The sequence below is a fragment of the Callorhinus ursinus genome, unplaced genomic scaffold, assembly GCF_003265705.2.
Source record: "Callorhinus ursinus isolate GAN/ISIS: 27379988/994484 unplaced genomic scaffold, GSC_fseal_2.0 scaffold3, whole genome shotgun sequence".
NCBI classification, from domain to species: domain Eukaryota; kingdom Metazoa; phylum Chordata; class Mammalia; order Carnivora; family Otariidae; genus Callorhinus; species Callorhinus ursinus.
The window spans coordinates 12,371,858-12,395,532 of record NW_027397065.1 but is presented as its reverse complement, the minus strand read 5'-3'; the positions used below and the strand labels follow the sequence as shown (position 1 = coordinate 12,395,532).

General features: G+C 43.2%; 2 protein-coding genes across 19 annotated transcripts in view; both read left to right on the top strand.

Annotated features, from left to right (window-relative positions):
• The first annotated feature begins 5,565 nt into the window (after window positions 1–5,565).
• Window positions 5,566–23,675, top strand: part of MCTP1 (multiple C2 and transmembrane domain containing 1) — a 504,318-nt gene continuing 486,208 nt past the window's right edge. For 2 of the 18 annotated variants that reach the window (XM_073888239.1, XM_073888251.1), the window contains exon 1: window positions 5,568–6,364. In XM_073888239.1, coding sequence (XP_073744340.1) covers window positions 5,645–6,364 — 720 coding nt within the window. In that variant the 5' untranslated portion in view covers window positions 5,568–5,644. Of the gene's footprint in view, window positions 6,365–23,675 lie in introns of all 18 variants that reach the window. The other 16 variants (XM_073888228.1, XM_073888212.1, XM_073888206.1 and 13 more) reach the window with 13 other exon arrangements.
• On the top strand, window positions 23,216–23,552 carry LOC112819938 (small nuclear ribonucleoprotein E-like). The gene has a single exon (XM_025866789.2). It carries the CDS (start codon window positions 23,223–23,225, stop codon window positions 23,523–23,525), a length of 303 nt encoding a protein of 100 aa, XP_025722574.2. The 5' UTR covers window positions 23,216–23,222; the 3' UTR covers window positions 23,526–23,552.

Here is a 23,675-nt window from a genome sequence, read left to right as displayed (position 1 = left end):
ACTGTGAAGTGCTGAGGCCTGAGGGATAGGAATAGGGCCCTGGGAGCTTCTGTGATGTGGTATATATTCAAAGGGGGTTATTTGCCTGCCCATCCAGTAATACCTGCCTTTGCATATTCCAGCGAAAGTAGGACATCAGACCAGGAATGAGTAGATGGATTATATCCTACACTAGAGAACTGTTTCAGAAGTTCACATAATTTTTAAGCTGAAAGAGACCTTGGAGGGAAACTAGTTCCATTTCTTCATTTTGCTAGTGAAAAACTGAGGCTCTAGGGGCTGCCTGTGGTTACAGAGCACTTAGGTGCAACACCAGGCAACTGCCCACGTCTCCTGACTTTGTGCAATGTAGAATTGGCCTTGAGAGGTAGGCAGCAGAAGGCTTTTCTCTCCCTCAAATCGCCACTTAACTCCTCTCCTCTTCTTTTATAAGGACAATTGATTAAAAAAAAAAAAAGTATGCAAAGACAGCTTCAAACTTCCCCCTCCCCCATTAAAGCTACATGACAGTCCTATGCCCTTCCAACATAGACAGTCCAGAGCATGTCTTGGTCTAGGACCCTAGAATTTTTAACACTCTGGTTAAGAAGAAAATAGGAGGTGGCTTAGGTTAAACAAAGTTAACAGAAAGCGCTTCTCTGAAGTTATTTAAGCATTAAACTGCATTTGAGAACTGTTGAGAAAACTTGCAGGAAAGAAAAAGGCAAAAGCTAGTTCACACCTGAGCAGGGCTTTATTCTGTTGAACTGACTGTAGAGTCGGCAGTCGTCTCAACATGTGGAACTGTGATGACTGGGCTCTTGCTTTTAAAAGGTTCACAATGCTTCTCTCCACACAGGCAGGGTTTTTCCATGTAAGTTGGAACAAGTCAGTCTGGTAGTTGTTCTTTTTTTTCGATTACAAAGTGATGATAACGTCTCTCTTGTAGACAGGCTTTACTTGTCAAAACCGCTGCCTCCATTGGCTTTTAATTGGATCCTTGTAAGGGGGGTCAGGCCCATAGACATTCTTATCCCCATTTTAGAGACTGAGAGAGGAAATGAGGGCATGAAGGCATCTGGCCCGGGGCTGGGAGCTGGCGGGGACAGCAGCCAGAGCTCCATTGACAAGAGGGCTCCTTAAGGGCCATTTAGTTGGCCTTTAACTCAATTAGTCCCCCCAAATGTTTTTGTTTTTTTTTTTTATGCTTGCATTTATGTCTTTGATCTCATCAAGTGGAAATTGTGGTTCTGTCCAGGACAGTCTTGTTGCTCACCCAAGGCAAGGACATGGATCCGTGCATCTTTTTGAAGCCTCAGTGATTTTATTCTCTATATTTATGTGTACATTTTAAAACTAAAGAAGGTTTGTGGCTTCGGAATCCCTAGATCTGGGATCTGCTAACTACTCAATGGTGACCTTGCAAGATCATGCCACATGCCTCAGACTTGGTTCCCGCATCTATAAAATAGGGTTGCTGTGAGAATTACAGATAGTAAATGATGCAAACCATTTAGCACAATGCTTGAGTACTCCATATCCAGACTATGGCTAGTCCTGTTGCTTCTATCCTCCAAACATCGTGTATCTAGAATTTAACCACTCTCATTGCTCCTCAGCTAAAGCTCAAAGCCACCTTTGTCCCTTGGGTATTATAGTGAGTGACAGCGCCTATCTAAACTTTGTTTCTGGGGAGCCTGGTGCCTGAGTCAGTTCAGCATCTGCCTTTGGCTCAGGTCATGATCCCAGGGTCCTAGGATGGAGCCCTACGTCTGGCTCTCTGCTCAGCGGGAGCCTGCTTCTCCCTCTCCCTGCTCCATCCCCCTGTTAGTACTCTCTCTAAAATAAATAAATTAAATCTTTAAAAAAAGTAAATAAACTCTATTTTCACCCATTCCCTTCCTCCAGTTTATTGTCAACGAAGAGACCAGAGTGAACCTTTTGAAATGCAAATTCGATAATAAGGAAACGCTCCTCAAAGCCCCCTAGGGGCTTCCCATCCACCCAAATCCAGTGTCCTCACTGTTGCCCACAGAATCCTACAGGACCTGGCCCTTAGCCATCTCTGCAATTTCTTTCTCTCCCCCTCTCCTCTTGCTTTCTCTGTTCCCGCTACTTTGTCTTCTTTGCCACATCTCAGTCTGAGCAAGTTCTTGCCTCAGCCTCTTCACATTTATTTATTTTATTTGTTTTTAAAGATTCTTACTTATTTGACAGAGACACAGCGAGAGAGGGAACACAAGCAGGAGGAGTGGGGGAGGGAGAAGCAGGCTTCCCGCAGAGCAAAGAGCCTAAAAAGGGGGATGCTTGATCCCAGGACCCTGGGCCCAAGGCAGATGCTTAACGACTGAGCCACTCACTGTGCCCCAGCCTCTTCACATTTAATGTTCCCTCTTCCTGGAAAAAAATTTCCTTCAGATTCACTGCCTGGTTCACTCCCTCACTTCCTTTGGGTTTGTGCTGCAATATTACCTTACCCATCCCCTTCCCAACCTCCTGTATATCAGTGTGTGATGCATCTATTAATTTCCTATTAATTCAAGCAACAGATGCTCTATCAGTACTTGAGATGGTTAGTAAATTATAATAAAAAGAACAGTTTACATGCCATGAATTTTGCTTTCCCTGGTGGGTGGCAATCTATCTTCTTTGTATACTCTGTCGCCTGCAATGGATCTTAGCTCAGATGATGCCTCCAGCAAGAAATCTTCCTTGATCAGTCAGGGCAGAAGTGATTCTTCACTTCTCAGTGATCAATCTGTACCACTCCCTTTTCCCTTGTGTTGTCGTTTTTATAAGTATCTTCTCTTAAATATAAAAAGACATTGGACATATCATGTACAACTTCATATAATGCAAAATTTGTAGGACAACCTCTCTTGTAATCCCTTTTAGATATTTAGGAAAAGTTACATATGCAAGTTACATTTACATACATATTCAAGTTGTATAAATGAGTTCACATTGATGAATAAGTGTTATTTGGGATGGGTCATAGAGCCCAGAACCCAAAATCTCAGACTTAGTATTTTCAAGGAGGAGAAAAATGAAAATATTAAACTACAAAAGTCAATTAAATGTATGATAAAAAAAGACTATATGAACATAAGGCTGAATTGTATGGAACTATCTTCATGGGTCCACAGATCCATGTCATATAAATATGACAAACTGACATATTTATAAAGAGTTTTGGTAAGAAGTGGTGGTCATTTCTTCTTACCTCTTTACAGTAATTCTACGTTTCTTATTTTCTCTATGCTTTTGTTTACCATGTCTTAGAAATATTAGTAACAAAATAATTTTCCTGTGCTATAGAAAAGAAAGATTTGTATATTACCGTTCTTTTTGGACTATCATGGTAGTTCTGTATGGATGTAATTTTTTGTGATCATGGTACTTTAAGTTTGATTGTCTTGTGTGGAAAAGCCTCAGGCACTGACCTAAGTCCTTTTTCACTTAAATCTTAAAACAGCCCTATGGGACATGTAGGTATTTGTTAATCACATCATGTTACTCTCATGTTTAAAAACTCTCTAATGGCTCCCCATTTCACTTATAGGAACCTCAAACTCTTACTGTGGTTATGGGACCCACCCACCAGGACCCTGTCCATCTCTTCCACTCCGTCTCTTATCAACTCTTTCACCTTGCTTCACGCTATATGGCCTGGTCTCCCTCTGTCCTTGAACATGCCTAACCAAGCTGCTTCCTGACTTGCGCCTGCTGTTCCTTCTGCCTGAAATGCTGTAATCAGATCTTTCCGTGACTCTCTTTGTCCCCGTTAAGTCTCACCTTAAATTTTAGTTTCTCATTAGACTTTTGTTTTAAGAAAAAATAGCAACCAGAAACCTTTTATATGGGGTTGTCAGATTTAGCAAGTAAAAAATACAAAACCCAGTTAAACTTGACTATCAGATAAGCAACAAATGGCATTTTAGTGTGTGGTGTACAAATTCTGGACATACCTATACTCAAAGAGTATCTGCAATTTAAACTTAACTGGATGTCCTGCAATTTATCTGGCAACCCTACCTCCATAGCCACTCTGTTATGGTACCCTGCTTAATTTTCTTCATGGGACTTTTCTTTTTAGAAATTCTGTTTACTGTTCGACTCTCCTACCAGAAGGTGGGCTCCATGAGAGTGGGGCCCTGTCTGCCCTGCTCACAGCTTCATCCTCACAGCCTCTCATATTGCCTGACACATAGTAGGTGCTCAATAAATATTTATTAAGTGTTTGTTATAAAGGTTAAAAAAAAAAAAGACTAAAAAGCCAGGATGGTAAGATCTCGAGGGCATACTGTTAGCTAGAGGAGACTGGAATCAGACAGTATGGTGCCAAAGCCCAGGGAACTCTTCGTGTTTTCCACATTTAATGGTGTGGAGGGCAGTGGAGGAGGGAAGGGACACCGTGTCACCTGCTTTTCAAGAAGCACTCTTAGTAGAATCAGAAGACCCTTGGATCAGTAGATTTAGGGAGAAGCAAGGTCTGAACGAGTGAAACAAACCCTTTTCCATTTGCCTTGCAACGAAGCAAAGGAAGTAAATGCACTTGGATTAAAACAAGATTCTCTGCGTTTGGAATGGTGGGAGAGCTCTTGGACATCCTCCACATCTTCGTCCACCATAAACTCCCTGCAACTTTAGGGCTGGCTAATTTACAGTCAGACTCCGGAAACCTCTAGGCCTGGATCACAAAAGGAACTACCGGTGTACATGCAAATAAAGAGCAAGGAGGCTGGATAGGATGAAGTCAAGACAGAAGAAATCAAACTCTCTTGTTGGATCCAGGGCACACAACGCGGCGGGAGCAGCAGTGTTCAGCCCCAGAATTCGGTCAGGTTCACCTTTCGGTATGGACGCTCTGTGCCCCACAGGACCCACCCAAGGCGCATAAGCTTCTCTCTAGCTTCACTTCATTGGACCCAGACACTAGCCGGCGCGCGCGTCCAGCCATCGGCCCAAAGAGAGCTACGTGGGGAGCTGTGGCCAGATCCTGGGGAGCAACCTGGCGCTGGTCCCTACCCATCTCCACCCAGCTCTCGCCTGCCCACCCTCCCACCCAGGAGCTGGAGGATGGTCCCGGGGTGCTCCCGCGGGGCTGCTGGTCGCGCTTGTCTTCAGCCCGATCCGCCCTGTTGTGTGAGTGGCGCGCGAGCCCAGTTGGAAGGCAGCCGCCCCCGCCGCTGACAGGTGCTGCCCTGAGGGCGCAGGGTGCGGTCCCTGGCGCAGCTGGACGCGCACGCTCGGGCGCTTGCAGCTTCTCCAGTCCAGAGCCCGCGAGCAGAGGGAGCCAGGGCGCGGCCTGGGGGACTCCAGGGGACTGGAGCTGCGGAGCTCGGACCTCGAAACTTTGCAGGCGCGGCGGCCGGGATTCGGTGGCAGCGCCAGCCCACCCCGGCAGGTGCACAAGGAAGAGGCGGCGCCGGAGTCCGGCGGCCGAAGAGCCTTGGAGGCGGCGGCGGCGGCGGCGGCGGCGGCTTTCCCCCGCGCTGTCCTGAAGCCGCCGGGCACTCCCGGCTTCTGCTGCTGCGCCCGTCGCCGCCGCCGCCACCACCGCGGGGCTCCGGGAGGAGGTGCAGCCGGAGAGGGCGGAGGAGAAGAAGGAAGAGGAGGAGGTGGAGGAGGAGGAGGAGTGGAGAGGAGGAGCAGGGGGTGGAGGATGGAGCCCCGGGCAGCCGCGGCGGGGTCGCCCGAGCCTGCGGCGGCGTCCTCCTCCTTCCAGGCCCGGCTCTGGAAGAACCTGCAGCTGGGGGTGGGCAAGAGCAAGGGCAGCGGGGGCGGGCGCGCAGGGGGCCCAGAGCGCCGCACTGCGGACACCCCATCGCCCTCCCCGCCACTCCCGGGGGGCAGGCGGGACGCACTGGCCGGCGTGGGTGGCGCGGGCAGCAGGTGGAGCGGCTTCAAGAAGCGCAAGCAAGTGCTGGACCGCGTCTTCTCCTCCTCCCAGCCCAACCTGTGCTGCTCCTCGCCGGAGCCTCTCGAGCCCGGCGGCGCCGGCAGAACCGAGCAGGGGTCCACCCTTCGCCGCCGGATCCGTGAACATTTGCTCCCCGCGGGAAAGGGGCCGGCGACGACCGCCGGAGCAGCGGGAGGGACGCCTCCTGGCGGACGCTCCCCGGACTCGGCTCCCTCTTCGTCCTCCGCCTCATCCTCCCTGTCCTCTTCGCCCCAGCCGCCCGCGAGGGGGGACCGCGCCCGAGATGAGGGTGCACGGCGTCGGGGCCCCGAGGCGCACTTGTGCCATCAAAAGAGTTCATCCCTGCCGGGCACTGCCTGCCTGGAGCAGCTGCTGGACCCGCCGCCGCCTCCCGCAGAGTCAGCTCAGAGCCCCGTGCAGCCGCGGACCCCGGAGAAGGGCGAGGAGCTCGGCAGCAGCCAGGTGAGCGACCGCTGCGCGCGGCGGGAGACTAGGTGCGCGGGACACACCTCCGGCTTCGGGCAGTCGCTACCCGGGGAGACGCAGGGGAGTGGAGGTGCTACAAAGTAAATCAAATAGTGAAAAGCAAACAGTCCCGATCCTGCTCAGTAAAGATATAGTTCTGACTTGCACCCTGACGTTACTTTTGGTAGAAATAACTCCTACTACCAGAAGCTTTTTGGGTAGCTTTATGCGTTGCCAATGAAAATGGAAGTCTTAATAGTAGCCAAATGGGAGAGGAATAAAGTTAGACATAAAATGGGTACTTTTTTTTGGAGGTCTCCTAGAAGGGCTGTCTTAGCTAAGTCTCACCTTCTCTAAAGAAAAACAAACACAGCAACTTAAAAAAAAAATTACAGCCATGTATGAGGGTGCGGAGGGGCCACTATTGGAAACAACTGGAAACAAATGGTTTGCGGGAAGGGACAGTAATGCGGAGAGGTGAATCGTTGGCAAACGTGAGGCCGTTTATTGGGGAAACCCTTAAAGCAGAAGTCTGCTTGTTTTCTCGCACTCCCTTCTAAAAAGTTCCGGCTGCAAGTCGATAGGGGCCCAACAAGTGGACAGCGTGAGCGTCTCAGCCGCGTTAGTCAGACTCGCTCCTATGGCCTTTTCCAAGTTTCAGTAGTCATCTGAAGCGGTTGCGTCTTAAGTATGCTGCTTTATGTACATCGTGTTGCCTCTTTGTTCAAGCAAGAGTTAAGTTTGGTCCGACAAGAGTCAAGTAAAAATGAACTTGTAGGATTCTTAAGGCGTTCCACTGAGCAGCAGCTTTTACTCCCTCGGTTTTGGAGAGGAGTTGCGCTCCTTTGGTTAATACTTATAAATTGTGTTAGTGCTAGCAAGCATTTTGAAAGTTCCAGTCTATCAGTGACCTCAAAGAACTCTTTTCCTCCAATACATCTTAGCTTATTTAAATTCCCATTATTTTGGCTCTGATTAATTAATCTTTAATTAATTTAAAGGTTAATCTTTAATTAGATTAAAATTTGAGCTACGAAACCCTAAGGCCATGTTTTGAACAGCAAGATACAGGAATAGATGGGCTATCCATTGAAATTTTTATAGTTTATTAGGTAATTACTGTAGTTTCAGAAAACAAGCCAGAATACAGGTGGGTAACCTGATGTTGTTGATGCTCTAGAAGACATCTGATGTTTTAGAAAAAGTTCTTATTCGGAGAAGAGTAGGTAGAGATAACATTGACAAAGAGTCTAAATAACTCTACTTTTCCTTTTATCTTGAAAGGTAACTGAATAGAACTCCTGTTTCTGGTTTCAAAAGTAAAAAATGTTTTTAAAAGGATGCTTTAAATTCAGTGTAGAGGAATGCTATATATTTTAATAGAATTTACTTTTGAATGTGTACATAAATCTAAGGTATAAGAACTTCAAAGTTGGGGTACTGTTTACATTTGTCTTTATTAACTTCTATGATCAGGACTAATACAACAACCAATAATTGAATTATTCTGAAGGTAGATATATTATTTAACCCCCCAAATTCTTTGCAGTTCATCGAATCAAGATTCTCAAAGCAAAAGCAGAGAATTCTGAATTAATCTTTGTTAGTTTTTACCAAAAAGTTTTCTGACACTATCAATCTTTAAAAAATACTGCCATGTAATTATGAATTTTGTATACCAAAGACCTCAGCCTGTTTTGGAGAGCATATCACACTAACATTGTGTGTGCCCTCACCATATGCCTTACAGCCTTACTGGATTAGATCCTCCCAGCACCCCTACAGGACAGAAGTTCTCGTTGCCATTTTATGGATTAGGAAACTGATGCTCAAAGACATTAAATAACGTTTCTAGGGTCACATGGTTAATAAATGACAGAGGTTTTATACTAAAATTCTCCAGAGTCTTTTTACATTACTATAACCCTTTGACAACTTTTAGAGCTTGTGTGTTTCTGAGATGACTTCAGTCCTAAGATTAATGCTTGCAAGTTTACATACATTCTGGGGGGTTTCTCCCCTTCCTAGAATCAGTTTCATGATGTATTAGCTATATTAATTTGTTCTTTTCTCTGTGATACATTATTTCATAACTATGACATCACATTTACAAGTGACATTATTAATTATACCATCTAAAGAAGCTTTTCATTATAAGGAACCAGCATTTCAATGAAGACATAAAAGGAATAACAAAGCTAAACCACCTTTCAAAGAATAGGTGAAAGGTGGGGTGTAGGCAGAACAGTAGCCCTGAGGGGCTTGTTTGAGGCCATCACACAGTCCTAGGAAGAGACACCATTGCTGGTTTCCTGCATCTGCTGCTCATGGGGAGTCTGTTCCTTGAGGAGTGGACAGCCTTCTCTTAGGAGTCACAAATCTGGCTTTCAGCAGCACTCTCTCACCAGTGCAGAAGCAGGATTCCTTGGTCCTCCCATGGCCCCTCTGCCCAATTCCTAGAGCCCGGCTGGCTCACCTTGTGATGAAGAAGAGGAAGAAATAGAGTTGGAAGCTGGAAGTAGAAGAGGACTCCATGAGGTGTCCAGGAGTAGGTTGAGCTTCATGCACCCTTGCAAGCTTCCTGCATCACTCAGAGATCTTTCCTTGCTCTCCCAGCCCCTGTCCTCACAGCATACTTGGGCTGGAGGAGGGAGAGTGTAGCATGTGCAGATTCCTATGTTGTTCACCAAGCCAAATAGGTACACATGAAAGCAGAGACAATAAGAGCACTGAATACATCTTCAGATTGCCTAGATAAAAAGAACTTTCTTTCAAAGAAGAAAGAAAATTCATTGCAAAAATAACGCAAATGTCTCAGTTTTTCTCTGCTTGATCCTGGCATTAGCCCTGTTCTCCAACACCTCCCTACCTCTCCACCTCCCCCCTCCAGCTCAGCATGAGGCCACAACAACATATGTGCATAAACTCTGACTCTGGGTGGAGGTATTAAGCAAAAGCAAAAGCAAAAACCAGAAAACAAAACAAAACAAAAAACAAAAAAACAACTACATCAGTTTGAACTCCTGGGGGAAAGAGATTTGGAAATCACTGATCTACAATGATTAAGGCTGAGCAAACCGAGCTGCCTCCCAGCTCCCTCTTGCTACTCTGTGGTCTTCATCCCGATATACCTCTGAAAGGCACTTTAACAGAGTTAATAATGCCTTGTTGTTAGGGCATGTACATTATTCAAAATGTTCTGCTTTGAGAAAAAGAAAAAAAACCCATTTCTTCCCACTGATTCTAGTTCACGTGCTTGGCCATATTGTCATACCAGATGCATTTCATTTTCTGCAACACAGTTGGGAAAGATGCTTTCTCAATTTGTGTGCATATCAAAAATATGCCAATTTTATGTATTCTGTCTTGATGAGTTACTAAAATTATATTTTGCTAGAATCAGGAAGCCAGTATTTTAAGATAAAGAGTGAAGAATGAATATGTCCCATTTTTTTAGGGCTTTAACAAAAGCGTGAAGTTTATGAATGTTAAACTTTTATTGTTTTTTCTTTTAAATTCATGTTGTTAAAATTGCTTTCATAGAGAAGCAAAAAAGTTTTTGTAAAAAAAGTGGCTACATTATTCAGGGTATGATAGAAATGTTTCAAAACACAGAGGAATATTCATTCATTGGGATAAAATTCCTAAGATACATGTGTAAGCTCCAACAAAAAGTAGAAAAATATTATCTAAGATGAAGTCTATACATGAAGTGCAGCTTGGTTCATTAATTATCTGACCTTTTAGAGAAAGCTTATGTTTTCAAAAATGACTTAAAAATGTGATTTGGGTTAATTTTTGCTATTTCCCAGGTGTCTTTAATATTACTTGAAAGAACACTTAATCTGGGGGAAGACACAAATGTAAAGAAATGTAATTCCTAATGTGAACGACTTAAAATCACCAAAAAACGAATACTCTCAAAAACAAGCCCTAAAAGCAATGTTAATAACTTTTTCCAAGCTTTTTCAAAGTGAGAGAGGAAGGATGAGATCTTAGGACATTTTGGAATAGGGCATGAAGTTTGATGTGTGATAGCATTCTAAAAAATACTGGGATCATCAGTTTATTGCAGAGGAAGAGAGTAAACAGTGACAGGTTTACTTGGGAGTGGAATTATTTTTCTATGACTTTTATGTTCTATCCTGTGTATCTGGAAGATTTGAGTACAGCTATGAATCTTGGCTATATGGAAATGTTATCAAGTAAATATTATGGGAGCTCAATAAACCCTAGCAATTGCTAGTATATTATAGTATAACAGTGTATTAAAGTTTTGCCACTGCCACCATTACAAATAAGTGGGTGGCTGAAAAAAAATTAACGGGGAACTTTGCTGGTCCTCCTCATTTAAGATGTAAATTATTTTACTTGCATGGGTGGCAAAAGTAGCCTCAGATTAACCAAGGTGGTACTGGTGACATCACAATTTCACAGAGTAATGAAAAAAATCTTATATTACTTTTGGCAAGTGTGTGCACATTATTCTGGAAAAGTGAAATAAATACTTAGAGAAAATAGGATTAATAGATTCATAAAGATAATAGGATAAGCACTCTCCCTTTTTCCTTTTGCCCCGTCATTTGGAAATAAGGGATGATTTCAAAAAATTAAAGGCTTATCATACATCTTTTGTAACTCAGAAACATGTAGTGTGGTTTCTTGCCTTGTGATGGTTATCAAAATGTTGGTCAACTCTAGACTGACGAAGAATAAATAGTCTAGATAATTTTGTAAGCATTGACAAAATCTGCATATTCTGAAGTTAGGGTCGTGTGTTTTCTTGTTAATTCATACTATTTGCATTGTCATAGTCCTATGTTGAAATGACGTTTTTGAAATCTGAAACGTTTTGGTTTTGACTTCTTTTTTTTTCCCCGGAAAACTTACTAAACATGATATATTTCCTTGCCTCAATAAGCCAAGAGTCCTAAATAAAACCTGCTCTTGGTAACTGAGGCTTATTGTTTGAAAACTGGCTTTTTTGTTTGTTCAATGTGAGTGAAGTAAATATTGTGCTAGAACTTGCTTTAGATAAACTTGTTTGTTTTTCATAAGATTATGGTATGAAGCATATCTATATAGGACAAGTTTATCTTTCTATAAAGTTAATTATTGAAAGGTGTGAGACACCCTTCCTCATGTCATTTTTTTCTGTTGCCAAATAATCTCTACTGTTTTTATTGGTGATTTTTGATTTGTTGGAACTGTCGACAATCACACTTTCTTTTTCCCTGCAAGATTACTTTATGTGCCATTTTGCTTTCTTTGTCACTGTCAACCATTTCTTCCAACTTACATTGCTTTTTATAAATCAGATGTGGAAAGTGATGACTATCCCTCAACAACTGAAGATTTTATGCAAATAGTTTCCCCCCTCCAATGTAGACCAGTTTCTTACATGAGAATTTTTTTTCCAGCAGAATATCAGGCCATGATTTCCTCATGTCTCCAGATATTTGTCTTTAACATCAGTCTGAATGCAAGCAACACAAAAAAAACCCTATATTTTCAATACAATGAGATTTAAAAGTCCTGCATACTGTCTTCTTGAGAGAACAATATTCCTGTGAAGTCTTTTGAGATATTTTATACCAGCCTGATTTCTCATCCTTTTGGGAAAAATTACAACACATGATAGACAAGTGGACCTCTGGATGTGTTGGGATCAATGTGTCCTCCTAATCCCACAGGTTTTATTCAGTGAGGCCCCGTCAGTATGAGAAACCCACTCTCTTTTGCTTAAGCCTGGTTCTCTTCACCACCACCGCTAGAGTAGAATTTGGCAAGCCTTCGTACAATGGACCTGTCTAATCAGCATTGTAGAGGGAAGACTACTCGCTAAGTGGTTGCTGAGTGAATGAAGGGATGAATGGAAGGACGTTTCAAAAGCACTTTTAGTTATATAATGATGTTCCTGCCTTCTGGTTTCCAAGTCCTTTTAAGTCTGGCGGATGTATCTGACCTTCTCCTCTTCCCTAGCTGGTGGCTTGGCTTTTCTCAGCCCGTACTTTAGTTCTTGTTCGTGCCGGCGGGTGTGAAGGGAGGACATGACACCTACTACCTGGCCGCCATATTGTATTCACGTGGAGGATGGAGGAGGGATTTCTACTTCTGAGGTCTCTGGCTCCGGGATGCATTTCTTGGTGCCAATCTCTGACTCTGGCTACCCTTTTTTGGCACCCAAGTCTCCTTTTCTGACCCCTGATGTTGCACGCCCACATCTGGATTCCAACACCTTGCTGACATAGGCTCACTCACTTATGATCTCTAAGTCTTGATCTCTGCTTAGATCTTAGCTCAAGCTAATTTCCTGCTGCATCGCTGTCACTTCTCCTCAAACCCAACGCCTTGAACCAGATTAAAATCCCAGCCTCGACCCAGAATCCTATCCTCACTAGCCTGGTCCACTCTGTTGCCTCTTGAATGCCAAGTGTGTGAACTCTGGGTCAGACGTTTGGTCAATTGCTTTTCACAGTGACCACATGTCTAATGCTGAACCTATTTAGGAAACACTAAAGCCTCCCTCCAGAAAATCTGCATTGCCAGTTAATTACATTTGCCTATAAAGGATGTCTTTATACCTGGAGGGCTAGAATACAGCTGATCTTTTTGGGGAGCACTGTTCATTGTCTCTGTGATCCTGCTTCCTTCCTTCCTAATTTGAAGTCCTTATCATGTCGCCTCTTTAACATCATCACCCTTTTCCTCAGTTCTGCCTGCTTCCCTCTTTCCCCTTAAAATTCTCTCTCCCTCTCTCTACTTGCAAGATCATTTTCATAGTGAATCATTAAGCATCTGGAGCTGTGCTGTCTCAGATGGAGCCAGTAGCCACACTTGGCTCTTGAACGCTGGAAATATAGCAAATTTGAGTTGAGATATGCTATAAGTGTTCGATGCACACTGGATTGTGAAGGCTTAGCACAAAGAAAAGAAGGTAAAATGTCTCATTATTAATTTTTTATGGTGCTTGCACATCAAAATAATATTTTGGGTATGTTGGATTAAATGGAATATATTATTAAAGTTCCTTTCCATTTTTTAAAAAAATATGACTACCTGAATATTTAAAATTATGTACATGGCTCACATTTTTATTTCTAGTGAACCGCACCGACCTAGAACAGGGATTCAAACTTCACTGCGCACGGGGACCATCTGAGAAAAGAAAATGAGCAGGGAGGGTTTGATGGGGTTCATGGTGAACACGGGAGCTCATGCCCCTTTGAGGGGCAGCTGCTTTTCAGCTTCAACGGGTTATTGTCATATCGTGAAAGAGGCGTTGCTGCCAGAATTTCTGGATTCTTTAATATAAGCCAGAAACCTGGATTTTCATGTGAAATCTCCAGATTCTTGAACTTTTGGCAAATTATTTGAAAAAAAAATTTTAAGCTGTAGTCCAAATAAAATAAATCTCTGGGCTGAGTTTAGCTATCAGTTTGAACTTCTGGCTCAGAGAGCTGAGGTCTGATTTCTCCTCTCCTCTCCCAGTGCCAGGCATATGTTATCTGGGACATAGGAGGTGTCAATGCATTTTACAAAATAATGGAATCAGGAGTGGTGGAATTGAAGCCAGAATGCAGTGGGCTGAGGGGTGTGAGAAAGAGGAGCTGGGGACAGGGAAAGAAGCCAAGCAGTTTGGCTTTTTAGGAGATAAAAGAAAGTGGTAGTAGGAGGGCAGGAGCCATGTTGGGATGGGCTCTTTGGAAGATTTTTGTTTTTTTAATGGGTATCACCTGAGTGGGTTAATAAGTAGGAGCCTATGGAGAGGGAGAGGTTGACATTTAAGGAGAACAGAGGGATAAATGAAGGGCTGAGCTACCTCAGGGCATGGGTCGGAGTGGGCCCCAGAGTCCTGGGGAGGTGGTAGCCTCAGCCAGAAGAAGGGTTCCTCTTCCATTGCAAACGGAAGGAGACACTGTGGGCGTGGATGCAGGTAAGCAGTAGGTTTGGTGTCAGCAATTTAGGGGTGTTTCCACCTGATGGCTTCTGCCTTGTTTTGGAGTGTGGTTAGGATTTGGGCACAGGGAGATGGTAGTGGTGGCAGGGCCAGGCGGGGGGCGGGGTTACTGCCACAGCCACGGAGGTGAATAAGTGTGCTGTGTATTCAGAACATGGGAGTCAGTGATGGGACTGAGGCCTGCGGTTCAGGAAGGAGGGTATGGGAAGTAGAGGTGGAGATGAAGCTGTGGCCAGACTGGGGGGCCGAGCAGTGCATCCAGGGCCGCTGTAGGGAAACTTGGAGGCATCTGAGCAGGAGAGACAGAGTCAAGTGAGCATCAGAAGGAGAAGTTAGCAGCAGAGACCACAAGAGTCGTCGGGGGAGCCTGAAGCTGGGCAGTCACCTGACCTTGGGGATGGGAAGAGAGGAGATTTGAAAGAGCAGGGATTTGGCTGAAACTTCAAGGCAAGGGAGAGTGGAAGGAAGTAATCGCACCACGTTTTCCCTTTTACTTATGTCTTTGGTTTTTCTTGGTTATGTTAAAAAAATGCTTTTATTGAAAAGTCTTTTTCTGGGGAAGGGAGAGGGAAGGTTGAGTTTTGAATTTGCATTTATGGTGGAGGGTGCCAGGCTCCTGAGCACCAGATTGTCACCTATTTCCCGTAATAGCTCATATTCTTTGTAGTTATTTTGAATTCTTCCTGAATGAAATAGTTTTCCTTTTCTCTGCAGCGTTAGGCACTGAAAATAGTGTTGGTAGGGTAAGAGAAAGAGAAACAGGTTTAACATGTTTGTTAAACAAAATCAGGTAAAACAAGGAAACCTCCCACATGACTCGGTTTCATAGATTCTTATGGACCTGATGTCAGAGTGGCTAAATATCTGGAGAAATAGTTGAAATGAAAAGTTTTAGAATCCGCGGGCTCTGTTGGAAATTTTCATTCTTGAGGCGTTTTGTGCCTCAAACATTAAAATATGCTTTCTTTCTCAGACGAAAGATTGATCTGTGCATGGCAAATGATCAATTTCTGAAAATTGCAAATAGATACCTTCTCAAAATAGAAACCATATTCTATTTAGACCCTTAAGCCATATTTGACTCCTGTTCTTTTATTGAAATGTAAAATAGCTTTTCATAACAGAAAAATTCAGCATTTCTGTAGTTGCTTTTAAATAGTATTTTCACCACACCAAATTAGAAGTCTGAGTGTTTTCCTAAAGTATCTTTTGAGATGGAATAGATTTTGGAGAAAGGCTCTCTGTCACTCCAGAGCTGTTGCCAAGGCTCATGCTCCCTAGAGGTGGGAAACCCTGACTCAGCATGCCCCCCCACCCTTTCCCCATCTCCTTTCTTTGTTTCCATCTGCTTTTTTTTTCTAAGATTTTATTTATTTATTTGACAGAGAGAGACACAGCGAGAGAGGGAACACAAGCAGGGGGAGTGGGAGAGGGAGAAGCAGGCTTCCTGCAGAGCAGGGAGCCGGATGCGGGGCTCAATCCCAGGACCCCGGAATCATGACCCCAGCCGAAGACAGAGGCTTAAATAACTGAGCCACCTAGGTGCCCCTTCCCTCTGCTTTTAAAGAGAACCTGGAGTTGAGGGACAGGGGTGGAGTCCAGCTGTGATTGTGACTGGCCTTGCATACATGCCAAATCAACTCTGAGTTTCAAGTGAAAAAACCATTTACCTAACCATTTTGGTTGTCACCCCTCAATCCTTTCCTGCTCCCTTTGTCTCCCTAGACAGCATTCATCTACTCTAGACCCAGCTGGGGCTTTTGTGACTCTCTGGCCTGCTGTGTGGGGATCAGCTGAGCGAGGCCGGGGACCAGGCGGAGAGTCTTTTCCTTTTCCAGTTTCCCAGGCCCCATGCCCTCTGCCTCTTTTCAAGGAAGATGCAGCTTTGTTAAGTGATCTTATATTTATTCCTTTCTGCTTGACATTTTCACTTTCTCTGACTTGAACTTTTTTTCTCCCTGCGTATATGCCAGAACAGGAGGAAGAACTGTATGGAACTTACTAGGAAGGGATTTTTGTGTATTTTGGATTATCAACCATGGTTAGGCTGTTCACCTCTCACAGGACTTCCCTGGTGGAGTAGTACGTGGGTCTTGGCTCTTCATTCTCTGCCCTGCTGCTCCCTGCCTTTCAGCTGTTTTACTTTTCTTTCTTTTTGGGAACACGGGCAGGGAAAATAAAAAAGGTAAGTTAGGCACTTTTTTATTAGAAGTTTTTATAATTTTTCTTATAGTGAGGTTTAAATAATTAGCTCCTATGATGTTTTGGCATTTTGTATTGCTTTGCCATATTGCTGTACACACACAGTTATGTCTTCACCAGGTATGTTGTATAGACACACCTATTCTTTCACACACATATATTTTCCCCTGGGATCAAAGATAACCACAACTCCGAAATTCTTCTACTTCTTTATTTTATTTTATTATTTCTCCTTTTCTTTTAAGTAGGCTCCATGTCCAACATGGGGCTTGAACTGATGACCCTGAGATTAAGAGTCACAGGCTCTACCGACTGAGCCAGCCAGGCACCCCAGTATTCTTCCACGTCTAAATTTAATGTGACAGTACTACATTTCAATGATAACTTTGTCTTTACAACTGGTTTAAGTCTATGTCGTCTGAGTAGTTGTATAATAATCAGCTCAGCCAAAGAGAGAGAAGAAAAAACCCAATCAGCAGTTTCCATGGTTTACTGTGGGGTGTGTTCTGCAAAGGGAATGAGTAATCTTATTTTGAATTTGAACTAATGTATAGGGAATGCCTTTTCTTCAGCAGAATGATTACTCTTTCCTAAGTAGTTATCTTATTTATAGCCACCATGGAAAAGAATCATTCCCTTAAGCTTTTGAAACCTAGAAGTCACAACAACCAATATCTACCATTAGTATTTTCAAGCTGGGCCTGGCTTTACCCTCACAAAGACATCCTTAGAGCCAAAAATAGGGAGGTGTTTTGGCGAGCTTCATTATTGATATAGTTCATGTTTTAATTAGAGAAAAAGTGATACCTTTAGGATTGTAAAGATGTATTCTCATCTGAGGATATTCCTGGTACTCATGAGGAAGCTCATTTTGTGAAATCACTTCAAAAGACAAGTCAGAGAATAACTGAGTTAGGCCTTTGTTTTTGTTGGTGGCTTAAAAAAATGTTCTGTTTTCTGTTACTATTGCTAGCGATTCTCACTGACTGTTTTTGAAAATATGTTCTTATGCCATTTTGTTACTTTTTTCATCCTCTTAATTTTATCTGGATAGCATCCTGAGTGGTGTATTTATTTGTGTCCATTTCATATTTTAAAATCTATTTTTTTCTTTTAGGCATATAAATCCAATGTGAGTTTTCAGTAGCTACACAAATTTTGTTTGCAAAATGGTGCTAGAAATTGGTCATGGAAACTAGTTTTGCTTAAGTGCCCATGAAGTGCTTTCTAGTGGTAAGGCTTGGCTTTACGACCCTGCATTTGAATTAACTTTTGTAAAATCGCAGTACATGTTCCATCTTCTGAAATTAGGTCACATGAGGGAGGACATGCTGAGTGTGGTCCACCCCCACCCACCTGGGCTGGGCTCTCTTTGTGACTGTATCCTCTCACCTCTGACCTTTGACCCACCAACCACAGGGCCTCTCACCTTGGTGCCATTTTAAAATGACACTTTATACCTACTCTCAAAAATCACTAAACCTACAGAGTATTTATTATGTATTGGCACTATTCTAGGTGCTCTATATATATTAGCCCATTTATCTACTACAATACTTTCTGAAGTAGGTTTATTACCTTTTGCATTTTCCAGATGAGGAAACTGAGTTATAGGAGATTAAGGGACTGCTCCAAAGTCACACATCAGTATAATTTGGATTCTACAAAGGAAGGCTGTCTGAAGTAGGTTGTGCCCGAGGAGCCCAGCCTAGGGAAATGGAACTCCAGGGGGAAGTTTGGATGAAGTTTTAAAGCCTTGTCTTTTTCCCCATCTCAGTAGTAACATGACAGCTCTTCTGTTGTTTCCTTCCTGTCATAACAAGTAAGTTTATTAAAGACAGACTTAATGTAACAGAAGATTTTGGTGTCAGGCATAATCCTAGGTCTCCCACTTCTTACTCTTAAGTCCTCTTAGCTCTCTTTGACTGCTAGATAAAGATATTGCTAGCAACTTTTGAATGTCCATCTTACTTTAAAAAAAAATTCTTCCTCATCAGGTAACCCTGCTAGATCATCACCACTATTCCTGTTATTGATATTGTTATTAGGAATGCTTTGTAAGTTATGAGACCCTTATAATTATGTATTATCTATATTTTCCAGCCTCCCCTGGCTTCTCTCATTAAGGCTTTCTTATTCTGTGAAAGGCATGGTATTAGAGAAAGGGTATGAAATGAAATAGATTTATTTGCTAGGCATTATTTACATGGTATCTCAAATAGTCATTATAGATTATGTGTATTATCTCACTCAAAACCTCACAGTGGTTTTTACAGAGAGGAATTATCAGCGCATTTTATATATGGTAGATAATGAGAGAGGTCAGTTTGTATGCAGACCAGGTTCTGTCCATAGCTAGTAAGTGGAAGAGCATGGGTAGCAGACATCTGATTTCTGCCAGGCCATAGTTTCCGGAAACCCCCCACTGCACTGATTAGCGAGGCCACATCCGTGCACTAGTGCCAGGTACATGACTGGTACCCAAACCATTGATTCGTGGTTCATTCTGACATTCCTTTAACACCAGTCTTACCAAAGGGTCTGAGTCTCAACTTTGTTTTGGAGAGACAACTGGAAGAATGTGCCATTATTGGTTGGAGGAAACTATCCAGAAAGAGTGAGTGTGAATGGGTTAGTTTGTTTATTTGCATACTCAGTTCTGAGAGCTCATAAGTGAACATTTTTCAGATCATTCTTATTGTGAGTTCCATACATGTATCTGGACTTCCAATCATGTTGTTAAATGCCTGTGAAAAATAAAGCTATGCATTCTGCAGTAAGTCTAGGTGTTAGGATCTCTGGACAGGCAAACAGCTTGTTGTCTAAGCAACTAGTTGTCAGTGACTATGCCTGGTTGGGGTATATTCCTTTAGCAAGAAAAAGGCGAGATATATCTTCTGAATTTGGTACAACTTCTACTGTTTCTTGGTAATAATAATAATAGCACTAAAATCTTAGTCGTGAGTGCTTCGCAGGCATTACTTCTAGGCTTTGAGACAACTCTAGAAGAGGCCAGGATTCTTAGCCTCATTTTATAGATGAATCAGTCGAGGCTCAGAAAGGGTGAGGAAATTGCTCGGGTCACATAGCTGGTAAGTGGTGGAGCTGGGATTTTTGTACCTGAGTAAGTTAAGTGGTTGGCTCCAAAACTCATGAGTCTAAATGCCATGGTGCATGGCTTTCCTCCACACTGAAGTTGCTACATCTGCTCATGAGCGCTGGCTTTTCTAGATGTCTTGGAATGGTGAAAAGATTTGGTTAAATGTTTTCTATGATGAACCAGCCCCACATGTATATATGTAGCTGGAAGATCTCCTTCTGCTACCGTACCAACAGTTTTGGTAATAGATCTCTCTTCTTTTCTCTCTCCCTTCCCCACATATTTATGAAATATCCTACCCTATGGTAGACGTGGTATCTTGTTAATACCTTGATAAAGAAGACACATCAGTTCCTGCTCTCTGAGAATTTATGGTCTAGTAGGGGAAATTTCCATTACAGTTTTTAAAATACATAAATCATGTTCCATTATAATTGTAATAATGGATTCAGAGGAGTACAGAGAACTACAGATAATCAATTGTAAGTGGTCCCAACCTAAGCTTGCAGGAAGGAGAGGGGCAGGGAAGGCTTCCCGAAGAAGTGACATTTAGGAGGAGGTACAAAGAATGAACAGGAGTTGGCCAGATTTGGGAGGGCAGAAGGAAGTAAGGGATGTGGCAGATAGTTCTGGGCACTGGACAGTACAGCAGAAGGCACTTAGAGCAAGTTTGCCCAGGCAGCTGGAATTTGGTAAGAAGGAAAGTATGGGGGATCAGTCTGGAACGGTTGGCCGGGGCCAGGTTATGCAGGACCTTGTGGGCCAGGGGAGATGTGGACTTTCACAAGTTCTGAAGCCGTCTTGAGAGCTCTGATGCTCCTCTATGAAGAGGAGAACTACCTTCAGGGAGTTCATGACTTTGGTCTGGGAATAGCTGTTCTTTGCTGCTACCCATGGGGCCACACTGTGCTCACAGATGTGGTTCGTGAAGACGTAGAAATGTTAGCTGGGGCTACTTCCCTCTCCTAAGATGTTGTATTTTAAAAATGTCTATAAGAAATAGAAATATCTTTCCCCCTGGAAAAACAAGCCATTTCATTCTTCCTATTGCCTTTTTATTGTGCACTATTCGAAGGTAAATGAAGGCAGGAAATGCAATCTAATCTCCCCTTGTCAGTACTCAGGGGAGAGATTCTCAGAGACAGCATATTTCCCAGCCTACGTAGAGATGAAAATGAGATAAAGCCCAGTGATTTAGATGTTACAGGGGTAAATTATGGAAGACATATGTTTTGTGAGCTTCCAATTTCTTTCCTGAAGTTAGGATGGGGGAAAAAAAAAGAAGAACCTTGGGAAGGGATTCTGTAAGGGGGTGTACATTTAAATCTGTATATTTTGTTAACATAATCATGGGTAATTAGGAAGACTGCTTGTTGAACAGATCTGAAACATGGGCAGAGAGATTTAAGTTTTATATTTTCCTGTATATTTTCTTAGATATAAAATCTAAGTTTTATATATTCATGTACAGCCAATATTCACCTTTTTGAAACAGATCGGCTGTGGTGCCTAAGCAACAAGGAAAGCTTAAAGGGTATAAAACCTCATCATGATATTTATTATACAGTGTTACAGTAGGAAAAAAAAAGGAAATATAAAAACTCCTTAATGAGGCTCTAGTCCATCAATCAAACCTGAAGTAGTCATATCAGCAGCCTATTTGCTACTTTATGAAAGCTCAGGGTATGCATTCTAGCATGTCCAGCAAATGAGGGCTCAGAAGTTATACCAAGACCTTCCCAAGTGAGGCCTGCCAATCAAGCTTTGATCTCTCCAGCCAACCACAGTGATGACCTGCATTCTCTTCATAAAGAAATACAAATGTAGACAAATCCATTATTATTGATTCACCTTCAAGCAAGGAAGTCGATGACTTCCACCCCATGGACTCCAAAAACCTCAGTTAGTACCTTTGGGTTAAAAGGAAGACTCAGTGATAGCTCTCATGAAGTAAGAAGGCCCCATTAGCACTATAAAAAAAAAAAAAAATTCAAAACGTGAGTCTTTGAATTTTCAACCATGACCTTTGATATTTATTTATCCCAGAAACTTGCAGGGGACATGGATTGGTTCTCAGAAGGACAGAACTATAGACTGGCTTCCTAGAAAGACAAGCAAATGTGCGCAGAAATAAAAAGCTAGTTGTAGCCTGCAGCATTTACTGAGACCAGTATATGATTGGAACCCTAATTTGGTCACAACTGGAGTTTATTGTTAATATTGGGTTCTGTTGCCTGAAAGTTGATTTCTCTTCCCTTCTGTAGAGTCTTCTTTGGGACTGAACCACTGAAAAGCAAGATTTCTTTACTAGAGGATGTGATATGGAATCCTGTTAGTTATCCTCCTCAAGAGTCAACATTTGCTGCCTATGGGCTACACTCCATGTCTCTGTTCTAGCTTCTATGGATCCTTGCCCCTGCCCTCCAGAGATTTGTCCTCTTAGTTGGGGAAATAGTAAATATACACAAAAGATAAATGTCACTATCAGGTAGTGTAGACACCCACTGTTAAGTAAATGAAACCATGGGGATTCCTCTTCATAGGAGATACAGAGGCTCAGTTACCTCATGGTAACTGCTGTTGGTCTAGTTTGCACCAGCACTAGTGTGAATAGACTTTTGTCCCCTCAACTCTCTCTACTAGTTTTCTCTCAGTGATTCCATGGCCATGGTTGAGAAATAAATGTGCTAGAAAAGGTAAAAGCCCACACTCTGGAGTCATTTTGAAGAAAGAGCTTTGTTTAAGTTAGAAGGCAATTCTCAAACCTAAGAGGTGGCTAATTCAGAGGGATGTGGATCTGTGCTGTGTGCTCTGGGCCTTGACAAATGGAATCATCCTTAATTCCTTCTAAAAGAAACCAGCCATAGACCTAACCTGGAGCTCCCTGATTCTCTGCTTGGGACAGCAGCCTATGAGAAGGAGAGCAGGTGGCGCTGGGGGTCGGGGGGAGTGTGAGGGCCTGCTGGACAACTGATGCCTGGTGTGCCAGGAGCCAGGAGATGCACCTGCTACTGAGGCTGGGCCTGTGGGTTCTGCCAGGTGGGCCAGGCTTGGGAGCACACAGTGGTTCCCATGATAATAATGGGAACATCTGGGGAGAAGTGGGCAGGAATGCAGATGTCTAATGAGATGAATGGAGCCCAGACACAGAGATGTAAGGACTCTTTCCTTGTAAGTGAGAGAAGCTCAACTCTTCCCGGCTATGGCTACAACAGAGGGTATATTGGCTCACCCCTGACGAGACCCAGAGCAGGCTGGACGCAGAGCTTGAAACAATGCCATCAGCTCTCTCTGTCTCTGCCCCTTCCCTCCTTCTTACCTTCGCTCAGAATTCTTTGGCTCTGGGCATCTTCCCTCTCAGGTTGTTTCCTCCGGCAGCCCTTGGCACGCAGTTCTTTGGAGGGAGTCTCACTGGAATGATTGCACTCTTACTCTACTCCTTGTGGCCAGGGGATGGGTGCTTGGCCAGGTCATGGGTGTACCTTGGAGCCCCAGAGTGAGGGGAACACAACCTAAACAATGGGGACTGAAAGTGGGAGAGAAGCAGGTCCTTAAAGGCAAATCGGATTGCTGTGGGCATTTTCTGAGATAGCATGTGGTCTTTGTCAGCTTCCGCCATGGCATACAGTGGCCAGAGGCAGAAAGCACAGAAGGTGATGGTGCAGCCCATCAACCTCATCTTCAGATACTTGCAAAATAGATCTCGGATTCAGGTGTGGCTTTATGAACAAGTGAACATGCAGATAGAGGGCTGTGTCATTGGTTTTGATGAGTGCATGAACCTTGTATTGGGTAATGCAGAAGAGATTCATTCTAAAACAAAGTCAAGAAAACAACTGGGTCGGATCATGCCAAAAGGAGATAATATTACCCTGCTCCAAAGTGTCTCCGACTAGAAATGATCAACAAAGTGAGAAGTTCTTGAGAAGACCATGTAGTTTGTTTTTTTTAAATGTTCTTTTTTGGGAGTATAGTTGTAAAACATTTGTTCACATTGTTTTGATTACCTTCATGTTATTACTAGATGACAATAAATGCTATGGGAT

Bases quoted from the DNA above. Each gene is read 5' to 3' on its own strand.
- LOC112819938 (XM_025866789.2), top strand. From the start codon at position 23,223: ATGTGGTCTTTGTCAGCTTCCGCCATGGCATACAGTGGCCAGAGGCAG.